Source organism: Cervus elaphus, chromosome 15 (genome assembly GCF_910594005.1).
Source record: "Cervus elaphus chromosome 15, mCerEla1.1, whole genome shotgun sequence".
Taxonomy (NCBI): domain Eukaryota; kingdom Metazoa; phylum Chordata; class Mammalia; order Artiodactyla; family Cervidae; genus Cervus; species Cervus elaphus.
Window position 1 is genome coordinate 62177023 of NC_057829.1, and position 13348 is coordinate 62190370.

The 13348-nt window shown below is 44.1% G+C and overlaps 1 protein-coding gene across 4 annotated transcripts in view; it reads left to right on the forward strand.

Moving 5' to 3' along the window:
• Positions 1-7824: 7824 nt before the first annotated feature.
• Positions 7825-13348, forward strand: part of ZFYVE27 (zinc finger FYVE-type containing 27) — a 102383-nt gene continuing 96859 nt past the window's right edge. For 3 of the 4 annotated variants that reach the window (XM_043924926.1, XM_043924928.1, XM_043924927.1), the window contains exons 1-2: positions 7825-8022; positions 9468-9665. In XM_043924926.1, coding sequence (XP_043780861.1) covers positions 9469-9665 — 197 coding nt within the window. In that variant the 5' untranslated portion in view covers positions 7825-8022; position 9468. The remainder of the gene's footprint in view (positions 8023-9467; positions 9666-13348) is intronic. The other variant, XM_043924929.1, reaches the window with a different exon arrangement.

The following is a 13348-nucleotide window of genomic DNA, read 5'->3' on the forward strand; positions in this document are numbered from 1 at the left end:
TAGTGAACTTGCTGAGTTTGTTTTTCCTTTTAAGTTAAACTGATGAACTCCATCAGTGATCTTAAGATAGTGGGCCAGAAGACTGAGGTGATGGGGTCTTTTTTTGTAGTGACTGTGATAGTGATAATAAAAATGATGATATTGTTACTGATAATGGCATTAATAGTAATAAAGACGACACATGTCCCAATCACTTGTGTTCACAGTTAGCAAAGACATTTTTACATTATTTATATCATCTTCATATGAAAAGATAGCATAGACAATAACCACATTTTGTAGATGAGGCTCAGAGAGGTAAAGTGGTTGCCTATATGTGTATATATATGGCTTCCCAGGTGGTGCTAGTGGTACAGAATCCACCTGCCAGTGTGGGAGACATAAGAGATGCGAGTTTGATCCCTGGGTGGGAAAGATCCCCTGAAGAAGGGCATGGCAACTCACTCCAGTATTCTTACCTGGAGAATTCCATGGACAGAGGAGCCTGGCAGGCTACAATCCACGTAGTCACAAAAGCGTGGGACATGACTGAAGTGACTTAGCACACGCACACACACACATAAGCACACAGATTTATTAGGGTATACTTGTACATTAAACTGTACATGGTTTTAATGTACATTTTGGGGAGTTCTGACATGTGTATTCTTGTGAAGCCTTCACAATTAAGGCTATGAACATATCCATAGTGCCCTAAAGCTTTTTTGTGTCCCCTTGTAATATCTTTTTCTCTTTCCCATCTCCCCACCCCACGCAACTACTGATCTGTGTCCTGTGACAGTAGATTAGTTTATATAAGTGGAGTGTACAATATGCGCTTTTTCTTTCCCAGTGGAGGGGGCAGTCTGACCTCTTATACTCCATCATTTTGAGATTCATTCATGTTACTGTTGTAGTAATAGTTCATTTATTTTTAGCTACCAGTGAGTATTATTCCATTGTATGGATATACTATAATTTGCTTATCCATTCACCTGTTGATGGATATTTACATTGTTTCGAGCTTTTGGTTATTACAGATAAAGCTATTGTGAACATTCATGCGCAAATATTTGTGTGGACATATGCTTTCATTTGTCTTTGGTAGATTCCTAGCAGTAGAACGGCTCAGCTGTGTGGTAGGTGTATTTTTGTTGTTGTTGTTATTTTTATTGGTCATGTTCCAGGTGTAATTTGTCTATTTGTGTGTATGTGCTCTTGCCTGACATTTGTATCAGGGATGGTCATTCTCGATTCAGAATAAACTGGAAAGTTTTCTGTCTTGTTGTTTTTCAGAATAGTTAATATAATTTTACTGATGGGTTTAATAAAATTGTCTACAAATTAACCTGAACCTGATGCCTTTTAGAAAGCTTTGGGGGTTTTTTGTTGTTTATTTTTGACTGAGGTGCATGGCTTGCAGGATCTCAGTTCCCCAACCGGGGATTGAAAGCCTGGAATTCTAATCACTAGGAAACCAGAGAAATCGTGTTGAGGAAGTTCTTGGTTAATTTTCTCAAAGTCTTAATGGTAACTGGTCTTTGCAGATTTTTTTGTGGGTTATCTACTGCTCTTTCATTGGTGGCATTTTAATTTAAGTTGTCTCTCCCACTAATTCTCTCATCTAATTCTCCAATTTACTGATAAAATGAGAACTTTTTGAGGGAAGAACTCTAGGCTATTCTTCTCTATATTCCCATGAAAGGCACATAATAAGTGGTCATTTGGTGGAATGAATGAGTATTGGTTTTAAGTTGCTGTAACAAACACACCTCAACATTTCAGTGTCTAAACTATAATAAAAGTCTATTTACTGTTCACATATAATTCTATTTCGTCCTCACCTAGCTGTCCATTGTGGATATTTCAGGCCAGTGGGAGGTTTCTACCATGCGAGGATTCAAGGATAAGGCTCCTCCCACTTTGTGGCCCAGCCATCACTTCTGCATTGAGCTGGCATTTGGGAGATTTCTGAATTTACTAGAAGTGGCATTTATCACTACACTCTTCTTTTGGGGAGTCACGTGACCTAATTTATATGTAAGGGGGTTGGAAATGTAGTTCCTCTTGAGGCATCAGCTGCTCAGCTCCAACTCTATACCCTGGAAGAGGGAAAGGGACTTTTGGGTGGACAGTCCACAGGTTTTATTGCTGAGGGTTTCACTGCCTTGCTCTGTGAGACTTTTTGTGCCCGTGTTTGATGAATGGTTGTTTTCATGGCTGCCAAGAGCTGTTGAGTAAGAGTGTAACAGCAGACATTCATTTCCTTGCTGTGTTTGTCCGACAACTCACTGTGTCACAGCTGGAAAACTCATTACTCACAAGGACTTCTTTCCCAGGTACAAGAACATAAAGATATATTTATTGAACACTTTTCAGAGAAATGGCAGTGAGCTATTAATCCAAAAATATACCCAAATAATAAGTTTAAATACTAGATATAATCCAAATAGTAAAGAGAATCTAAAAATACATACCAGTCAAATATTTCTTTCCTTTGTTTATTTAAAAAATTGAAACAGTTCCTTTAAGATAAAATTTCACAAAGAAATTGTCCATATTAGAGTGTACAATTCAGTGGTGTTAGTATCCTAAGTTGTGCAACTGTTACCACTACCCAGTTTCAAAACATTTCCATCACCCCAAAAAGAAACACTGTACCAATTCCTCCCTCCACCAATTCCTTCCACCCAGTTCCTTCTTCTGCCCAGTCACTGGTAACCTCTAATCAATCTACTTCCTGTCTCTATAGATTCTCCTATTCTAGACATTTCATATAAATGGAATTAAAGAATATGTGATCTTTTGTGTGTACATAGCATAATATTTTCAAGGTTCATCTATGTTGTAGCACGTATCAATATTTTGTAACTTTTTATGATAAATATAAATAATAGTCCACTGAATAGGTATGTCACACTTTATCATTCTTTAATTTTTTTAAAATTGTGGTGAATCTTGATCACTCTTTAAATGTACAGTTCACCGGTTTTAAATATGTGCATACTATTGGGCAACCATCTCCAGAACTCTTATCTTTCAAAACTGAAAGTCCATGCTCATTAAATAATAAATCCTTATTCCTCCTTCCTCCAGCCTCTGAAAACGACTATTCAATACCTTCTGTCTTTATAAATTTGACTGCTCTAGGTACCTGTGTAAGTGTAATCATACAGTGTTTGTCTTTTTGAGACTGGCTTATTTCACTCAGCATTAATATCTTCAAGGTCCATTAATTGTAGCACGTGTCGGAATTTCCTAACTTTTTAAAGAAAAATAGTCCATTGTATACATATATAATGCATTTTGTTTATCTATTCATCCCTTAATGGACATTTGGGTTGCTTCCACATTTTAGGTTTTGTGATTAAAACTGCTATGAACATGGGTGTACACATACGTCTTTGAGACCCCGCTTCCACCTCTCCTGTGTATATACACAAAAGTGGCATTGTTGGATCATATGGAGATTCTATGCTTAATTTTTTAGGAACTGCCATAAATTGTTTTTGATACAGTCTGCACCATTTACATTCCCGCCAACAGCACACAAGTGTTCTGTTTTCTCCACATCCTCATGAACACTTGTTGTTTTCTGTTTTACTCATTTATTTTAAAACAAGCATTTGTTGAGTACTTATTACACCAAGGCTCTGCTCCATACTTGGCAGAAACTGGGAGTGGCAAGATGTTAAGTCATAGTCTCCCTTGCTCTCAGGATCTCAGGGCACAATGAGGGAGATAGTCATGTTCAAGAGAAGTATTGAAATGCAAGCTGAAGGACTTCCTACAGTCTGTCTTGTGCTTAAGACTCTGCCTTTCCACTGCAGGGGCTTGGGTTTAATCCCTGGTCGGGGAAAGAAGTTCCCACAAGCCGTGTGGCCAAAAAAAAAAAAAAAGGAAAGAAAAAAGAAATGTAAGATGATAGGGCTCTATAAAGATGAAAAAGTCTGTGCAAACACAGAGGAGGAAGTGAGAAATGATACAGGGAAGTCTCTGCAAGGAACCTGATATTCAAGCTGGATGTTAAAAGATGAGCCTGAGGAGTTGAGGTGGAAGGGAGTATAACTGAAGCCAAAGGAGCAGCACATAGTAGCCAGCCTCCAAGATGGCAGCGGGGATGGCCCCAATTATTCTCCCTTCCTGGTGGTTATGCTTTCATATACTCCTCCCATTAGGCATCGGACATTGACTAGTTCTGACCTGCAAAGCCAATGGGAGGCTGTGAAAGTGACAGTGTGTGACTTCTGAGGATATGGCATAGGAGACCTTGTGGTTTCCTGCCTTGCTCCCTCTTCGATCTCCTGCTCTGGGGGAAGTCAGCTGTCATGTCCTGAGGACGTCACACCTTCTGTAGAGTCCCAGGTGAAGAGGAACTGAAACCCTCTGCCAGCCTGTCAGCACCACGTGAGGAAGTCAGTCCTGCAGTGCCATCAGTTAGCAGCAGCCCTGACCAACATCTGACTACAACCTCACAAAGCCTCTCAGCCAAAACCACTCACCAACATGCTGGTAATTTCCAGACCAAAACCACCCCAAAGCCAAATAATATATATTTATTATTGTTTTAAGCCACTAAGTTTTGAAATAATTTGTGACACAACAAGAGACAACGAACGCAGCTAACAGCATGAGAAGATCTGGTATATGTAGAAATGGTGGCATAGAGACCACCGCCGGAAACCCCAGTTTTAGAAAGGCTTCCGAAACGTCTGTGTAAGAGTGGGTGAGCGCGCCATCTGGTGGAGAAGGCTGTGCTTAGCCATTCCTTTCTCTTAGCTTCTATTTTTCTAGCTATTAATAGTTCTACCTAACATTTCTCCTAGGGCCATGGGCCTGTGTGCTTAGACACTGAGCTGTGTCCCACTCTTTGTGATCCTATGGACTGCAGCCCGCCAGGCTCTGTCCATGGGGATTCTCCAGGCAAGAATACTGGAGTGGGTTGCCATGCCCTCCTCCAGGGGATCTTCCCAACCCAGGGGTTGAACCCAGGTCTCCTGCACTGCAGGTGGATTCTTTACCATCTGAGCCACCAGGAAAGCCCAAGAGTACTGGAGTGGGTAGCCTATCCCTTCTCGAGGGGATCTTCCCTACCTAGGAATCAAATTGGGCCTCCTGCATTGCCGGCAAATTCTTTACCAGCTGATCTACCAGGGAAGCCCAAGAGCCACAGTGAGGTTCAATTATGTGGGTCACATACACCTTTGCTTACAGATGCAAAGCTAACCTTTGAAAAATGTCATGTTAATTGGGCTTCCTAGGTGGCGCTAGGGGTAAAGAACCCACCTGCCAATGTAGGAGACGTAAGAGATGTGGGTTAAATCCCTGGATCAGGAAGATCCCCTGGAGGAGGACATGGCAACCCACTCCAGTATTCTTGCCTGGAAAATTCCATGGACAGAGGAGCCTGGTGGGCTATGGTCCATGGGGTTGCAAAGAGTCGGACATGACTGAGGCGACTTAGCATACACATACAAGGTATTAATAAACCTCTTTTTCTATTTTATTTTCTCCTTTAGTCTCTTCCATTTATCAGCTATCCAGGGGAAAACATCAATGGCACCAGAATTTGAGGCAAAAAGTGAAGACTCAGAATGCTGGTGAAGGGAAAGAAGGAACCTGGAGAACTTGATTATGAAAAATGAGAATCAGGCTCCCAAAGCAGAATCCAGTTGACCAGGGGAAGTCTTCGATTGCTGATGTTGGCTGTGGATCTTTTTTGATCTTTAGAGCCTTTTTGTATCCTCCAATGTTTTCCTTACATAATGTCTAGGAGTTCTGAAATGATACCCCTCAATTTCATAGGTGCCAAGAGAGAAAACCAATAAAACTACAGTCAGCTTCAGGCCAGTGGTCCAGGCAGACCCAAGGAGGAGGGATTGTAAAGAAACTGAAATCTACCTTTGGAGTAAATTACTGATGGTAGAATTTCAGGTAAAGTTACTGAATAAAAAATATTCTTTTCCCTGCTTTTCCTAGCCTCATTCTAAAGAAGGACAAGCAGTGTCCAGCAGAAAAGCCTGGCCCATTCCTCTAAGAAGCAGGAGCAGAGAGATTTCTAAATACGGCTTAGTGGTCAGCGGGGCATTTGGATCTGTCTACCTCCTGGCTGTTTGGAGGGGGAAGTGATTACTTCCGACTGTGGCAATCAGGGAAGGAGTGCAGCATCTGACTCCTGCTTAGATGAATGGGCTTCTCTGATGGCTCAGACGGTAAATAATCCATCTGCCAATACAGGAGACGAAGGTTCTGTCCCTTGGTTTGGAAGATCCCCCTGGAGAAGTGAACAGCTACCCACTCCAGTAATCTTGCCTGGAGAATTCCATGGACAAGAGGAGCCTGGAGGGCTACCATGCACAGGATGAGGAAGAGTCGAACACTGACTGAATAATGAACACTTTCACTTTTCACTTAGATGAATGGGTTGGATTTGGACCCAAGCACAAGTGGGAGAAAGGCATTCCTCCCTGAGCTCACAGAACAAGCAATGTAAGATCAGAATGCAAGGGGTACTTGAAGGTAACAGTGGAGGAGTTCAGTCTGCTGAAGCGAAGAGGCCCAGGAAGGGGAGTAGCAGGGGATGAAGCCAATGAATACAGACTAAGGAGGTGATGGTATAGCTGGGGGGTGGGCAGGATCAGATGACCCATGAGGTTAAAATTCCAGCTCACAGCTGCATACTAGCTGAGAGACACTGAAGTTCCTTGACAAATCTCAGATTCCTCATCTATGAAATGGCAATAACCCTAGTAATTGGGTTGTTGGAAGAGAACTAGATAAGATTGGGCCTCCCTGATGCCTCAGCGGTAAAGAATCCGCTTGTAATGCAGCAGTGGAGAAGGAAATGGCAATCCACTCCAGTATTCTTGCCTAGAGAATTCTGTGGATGGAGGAGCCTAGTGGGCTGCTGTCCATAGGGTCGCACAGAGTCAGACACGACTGCAGTGACTTAGCATGCATGCATGCATGCATTGGAGAAGGAAATGGCAACCCACTCCAATATCTTGCCTGGAGAATCCCAGGGACAGAGGAGCCTGGTGGGCTGCCGTCTATGGGGTCTCACAGAGTCGGACACGACTGAAGAGACTTAGCAGCAGCAGCAGTAATGCAGGAGATGCAGGTTCAATCCCTGGGTTGGGAAGATCCTCTGCAGAAGGAAACAGCAAGGCACTCCAGTATTCTTGCCTGGAGAATCCCATAAACAGAGGAGCCTAGTGTGCTAAAGACCATAGGGTCGCACAGAGTCCGACACGATTGAAGTGACTTAGCAAGCACACACATAAAGAGCTTAGTTCAGTACCCGGCGCCTGGTTAGTCCTCCCTAAATAAAGGCTAATGTTATTATTAATGCAAAGGCAGCTTTAAGGGCGATTAACTGGGCAACACAGTGAGAAGTGGGTTGAATTGGGAAGGGCTTACCCAGGTCCTTGTACACAGTAGCTACTCAGGAAACACTGAACAGAATTGCATTCTCTGCTAGGCATCGGGCATGCAGGGGTATGGTTTCTGCCGTTTGTAAGCTCATGGTCCATAGGCAGTCAGGTAAGTGCCAAAGTTGGTGGGGAGAGGATGCAGACATAAATTCTTCAGATTATCTTCACTCCAACTGTTCCCTGCCAGAATCCAAAGCGACGCGGGGGCCACGAGGGGCAGAATCCCCTCGCGCAAGCTCCCAGGGTTTACCAAACCACGGGTAAGACTAGAGTTAAGCCAGGACCCCGGGCGAGGAAGAAAAAGTACACAGGCGCAGTGCGGATGCCGGGGCTCACCTGTCCCAGAGTGGGCGGAGCTAAACCCGGGAGCGGAGCCGGAGGCGGGGCGGGCGCGATGACGTCAGGGCTCGGCGCCGCAGAGCAATCGCGTCCCGGAAGTGGCGGCGGTGGGGGAGGCGGAGGAGGGTCTCAGTCCTACGACTTCAGAGCGGCCTTGGGAAGTGGTTCGTCGTCGGGGTGGGGCGGGCCTGAGGAAAAGCTCCTGGGTCTAGTGGCCCTATCAAGTGCCTCCTGGCCGCCTCCGCCCCTTCCCCATCTACGCAGCGACCGGGTAGGTGAGGTGCGTCTGCCAACTGTGCGGAGTTGGGCGCCAGAACGCCACGGGGGCCACCACCTGCTGGCCCAGGGACCTTGGATGTGGCCTTCCCTGGTTTGGTCCTCTGGGCCGCGTCAGGCTCCCTTGCCTGCAGAGGTGATGGCCCGGCCCCTGCCGGGGCAGACTTGCTTCACCTCTTCCTGTGCTCCTACCTCGCGCCCGCCCTGGGTCCTTTCGTCTAGCTCCGCCTGCAGGGACTTCAGGTTCCTGATGGCCCCTTTGTCATCCTCCCCTTCAAACACCCGCTTCCCCCCGCCGTCCCAGATCGAAGCCCCTACCCTTGGACTCCCTATTGTTGCTGTGCGCCAAGGTTCTGCCTCCTTGCTCACTACTTAGCGTTTGGGTAGGACTTGAAATTAGGAAAGAGAATGAGAGCGCCTGTGGCTCTCCGCATCCGAGAAGGGAGAAGGGAATGGAGTGTTGTGGAAGGTGATGACGGCCGCGTGGGGTTCAAGAGGGGAAAAGGGGAGCAGAGTGACGGGCAGGGTTGGTTCAGGAAGTTGGTAACTAAAGGGAGCGGGGGAAAGGTTAGAGGTTGGAGCAGGGCAGAAGAAAGCTCTGGGTTCCTGGAGGATGAGCAGTTGATTCTTTCATTCCGCGAGCATTTATTGCATGCCAACTGTGTGTAGAATGGAACACAGTCTCTGAGCTGGTGGAACTCAAGGTTAAGAGGGATGACTGGGAAGAAAGTAGGGAGTTTTGCTTTGGGGTGATAAGTGCTGTTAGGGGTGATCTTTTGTGAGCATGGGAGGGCCTCCCAGTTCAGACTGGGGGTGTTGGCAAAGGCTTTTCAGAGCAAGAGAGTGATGCTTAAGCTGATACCTGAAGGATGAATAGGAATTAATTAGGTAAAAAGTGGAAGAAAATTATTTCAGGACATCGTTTCTCTTGAGACCCCAGGCTGCCTCCTACCAGTAGCCATGTGTGCTTGGTCTTTTTGGCTTATGCTCTTGATTGATCTGTGGCGGAAAAGAACAATAGACGGAGAGTCAGAAGAGCAGGATTTTATACAGTTGACCCTTGAACAATGCAGGGGTTGGGTGCTGACTGCGAAGTCAAAAACCAGAGTATGACTTACAGTAGGCCCTCCTGCCATTCCTCCATATCCACCATTCAACCAACTGCAGATCATTTAGAACTGTAGTATTTAGTATTAAAAAAAAAAAAAAATCTGTATATAAGTGGATCCGTGCAGTTCAAACCCATGTTTTTTCAGGGGTCAGCTCTATCTGGGTAATTCACTTCGCCTTGCTGAATGTCTTTCTCTGTGAAATGGGCTTTCCATTTGTAGCCCTGCCTACCTTATAGGTTTATTATGGCACCCACATAAAATAATGCAGGTAGAAATGTGTTGAGCATTGGAAGTGCGGTGCAAATGTCAGGAATTCTTATGATTACAGGATGCAGACCTCAGAGCGAGAGGGCTGTGGACCGGAGGTGAGCCCCAGCACGGTCCCTGAGGCTACCCTGGAGTCTCTGCCTGTTCCTATCAAGTCGCCGGCGTTTGATCTGTTCAACTTGGTTCTGTCCTACAAGAGGCTTGAGGTCTACCTGGAACCTCTGAAGGATGCCGGCGATGGGGTCCGGTACTTGCTCAGGTACAGATTTTATTTAGAGTTACTCTAACCTGCTGGGCCTTTTGCCTTCCTGCTTTTAGTTGCACTGGCCACTTAGACAGTGGCTGGGCTGTCCTTTCTGCCCTGGTGAGGAGCTGTTCTGGGAGGTCTGTTGGTCCTCTGGGCTTATTCTTGGCCCACCCTCTGTCTCAGACCCAACCCAGGAGAGGCAGGCACTGGGAACCATCTGGTCTTTCACCAGAGTTTCTTTGTGGCTGAATAAGCTCGTATCCCAGGACTGCTACCTCTCCTTAACCATTGGGCCTTCTATCTGGAGCATGCTTTTTTCTTTTTCCTTCTCTCCCAATATTAGCATAATTTGTATTAAAATTAGGATGCAAACAAGTATCTACAAATAAACAGGTACTATTTTCACTAATCCTTTAGGATTATGGCTCTCAAAATTTTGTGTTCCTATTCTGCTTTGATTTTCATCCTCAGTAAGTTTTTTCTCCTTTCAGCTCACTTTATTTCTTCTGTTAAAGTATTTAAAATTACAGATACACTTTGGTTTGTCTCTAAATAATAATGACTTAAAAAAAAAATCATACCGAACAAAATTAACAGTGTGATTCCTTGATATCACCCTAAACCCAGTTCATATTCAGATTTCCTCAGTTGCCCCAAGAATGTCATTTATCATTGTTTTGGCCCAGTCAGGCTCCAATCCAAGGCCACGCATTCTGTGTGGTTATTATGTCCCTTAGATCTTTCTCATTGAAGTGGTCTTCTTCATAACCCTGATGTGTTGGAGGCTCAGCTGAGTGTGCTGGAAAATTTCCTACTAGATTGTCTGGTTGCTGTTTCTTCCTGGTGCAGGCTGGAGGTTAAATTTAAAAGTTGGATTAGATTCAAGTTAAAAAAAGAAAAGAAGATTTTTTTGCAAAGGTCATGTGTTCTTAATATTGCATGGTAATGGGAGTCACATAAAACCAGCTTGTCCTAAAGAGCAGTCATTCTTCATTTAGAGCCAGTGTGTGGCGCTGTAGGGGTCATTGACTCTCCTGAACCTGCCTGTAAAGTTGTGCAGGCACATGTGTGTATTTCTAGGGAGAAGTTCATCAAATTCTCATAAAGACCTTCCACCTGCTCACATGCCTGAGAGGGACAGGTTGGAGGCAGGGTGAGTAGAGTTGGGTTAATTTCTCAAGGTGCTACAGAGTATTCATTCTTAACCTCAGTCTGGAGATAATTGGAGCTTTATTTTTAACTCTGTCCAAAGCTCCCAATTTTTCGTGTTTGCCCCAGAACTCCTTTAATTTATGGCATTATCCCTAGAGATGAGCTGTTAGGGTTACAGAGCAAGGTCCTCTACTTTTAGATGACTGTGCTGTCAACATAAGGGGTAGGGAGATGGTGTCAGAAGGGGTTGGCTTTGTAATTCCTTCATGACCAGCTAGCTGAGATGAACTGTGGTCTTCCTCAGGGGAGTGTGTGGGCTTCACAGGGCTGTGCCCTCTGGTGTTTTCTACTGTGTGTATGTGCGTGCACCTGTGCACACAAGCATGTGTATGTATATGCCTGTGTATGTATGTATATGTGTTTTCCCTTTTTGTGGCAAAGTGCAGAAGTTAAATATATCCTTAAAAAAAATACATAATATATATATATTATTTCCTGCCCCTTTCCTTTTCCAGCACAGGTCTGTTAGCACTTCTTGGCACTAATGTGTTAGGATTTTTCCATTTTATGAAATTAGAAATCTGAGAATGTGGTGGGATTGAAAAAGTTGGATGGGGGAGGAGCACTGGGCCTAAAAAGCCCCCGAGAACTTGTGGTCTCCGAGCCGCTGGGAGATGGAGCACTGGTCTGTGAAAGTGGCTGTCAGGTTCGTTTGTGTATTTGGCTGTTCTTTCTCAGTAAAGAGGATTTGACTTTGAAGAAGGACCTAATCTTGAGCTTCTTTGGGGTCTGAAGCCTGGAGCCGCAGTTGATTTTTAAGACTTCTCTCTTCTGGGATCGGCTACTCCAGTAAGTGGGTCTCCATGAACAGAGTGTCAGTAAAGAGATCAGACAGAATGGAAGAAGCGGGGAATTCCCTGGTGACTCTGCACTTCTACTGCAGAAGGCATGGGTTCAATCCCTGGGGATGGAGGAATTAAGATCCCACATGCTGCTCAGCATGGCCAAAAGAAAAATAAACATCTTTTTTGTTTTTTAATTAAAAAAAAAAAAAAGGCTTTAAATGAAAGTGACCTCAGTGGCTGTGTAATGTTTTTATTTCTGAGATGGGATTGGCCTTAGACCTGACTTTTAATTTGCTTTTGCTCTGGTAGAACCAATAGATGGGTTTGAGGTCTAATTAGGGTGGTGTAAGTTGGAGGGTTTGCAATTTTAAGACAAAGACAGAGAGAGGTCATTTCAGTCCCTTACTCATAACTCTCATTAAGAAATAAAAGTAGCTCATAAATTAGTTAACTTCATTTTGTAACTGTGAAATACCCCAATTAGAGCAAAAGAAAATGCATTGAAGTTCTGAATACATTGCAACTTAGCTGTTGATTTTTATATTTGACTTTCTCCTCTGAGGGCTCACCTTATATAAACTGACCCTGCTGTTTAGAATGTAGGTGTCAGTGGCTTTGTTATTACATCTGTGCACCCTTTATCCTATTAAATATTCTTTATCAAGGACTAAGCCAGCAGCGATTGCTTGAACTCCGTACCCTGTCTCTGATTTTCTTTCCTCTGTCTTTGGGGGCTTCTGCGTTGCTGTTTGGTGGTGGTGGAAGCCGGGTCTGTGTTTGGTTCTGAAAGTTCCAGTTCGCTTCGGGCATGTTTCCTGAGAGAATGCCAACCCTGCTTTGTCTTCATATTTTATATATTGAAATCTTTATAATTTTCATTCCTTTGGAATTAATGTATATTTAAAACTCTCAAAATCATAGAAAGAAGAGAAAATTGCAGATAAGGGCAAAGAAATCCTTCACATTTGTTCACTCAGTTTTCTTTTTTTTTTTTCATCTATTTTTATTAGTTGAAGGCTAATTACTTTACAATATTGTAGTGATTTTTGCCATACATTGACATGAATCAGCCATGGATTTACATGTGTTCCCCATCCCGATCCCCCCTCCCACCTCCCTCCCCATCCCATCCCTCTGGGTCTTCCCAGTGCACCAGCCCTGAGCACTTGTCTCATGCATCCAACCTGGGCTGCTGATCTGTTTCAGCCTTGATAGTATACTTGTTTCAATGCTATTCTCTCAGAACATCCCACCCTCGCCTTCTCCCACAGAGTCCAAAAGTCTGTTCTGTACATCTTTGTCTCTTTTTCTGTTTTGCATATAGGATTATCATTACCATCTTTTTTAATTCCATATATATGCGTTAGTATACTGTATTGGTCTTTATCTTTCTGGCTTACTTCACTCTGTATAATGGGCTCCAGTTTCATCCATCTCATTAGAACTGATTCAAATGAATTCTTTTTAATGGCTGAGTAATATTCCATTGTGTATATGTACCATAGCTTCCTTATCCATTTGTCTGCTGATGGGCATCTAGGTTGCTTCCATGTCCTGGCAATTATAAACAGTGCTGCAATGAACATTGGGGTGCACGTGTCTCTTTCAGATCTAGTTTCCTCGGTGTGTATGCCCAGGAGTGGGATTGCTGGGTCATATGGCAGTTCTTCAATTTTCATATTAGATGAATCTTGTGCA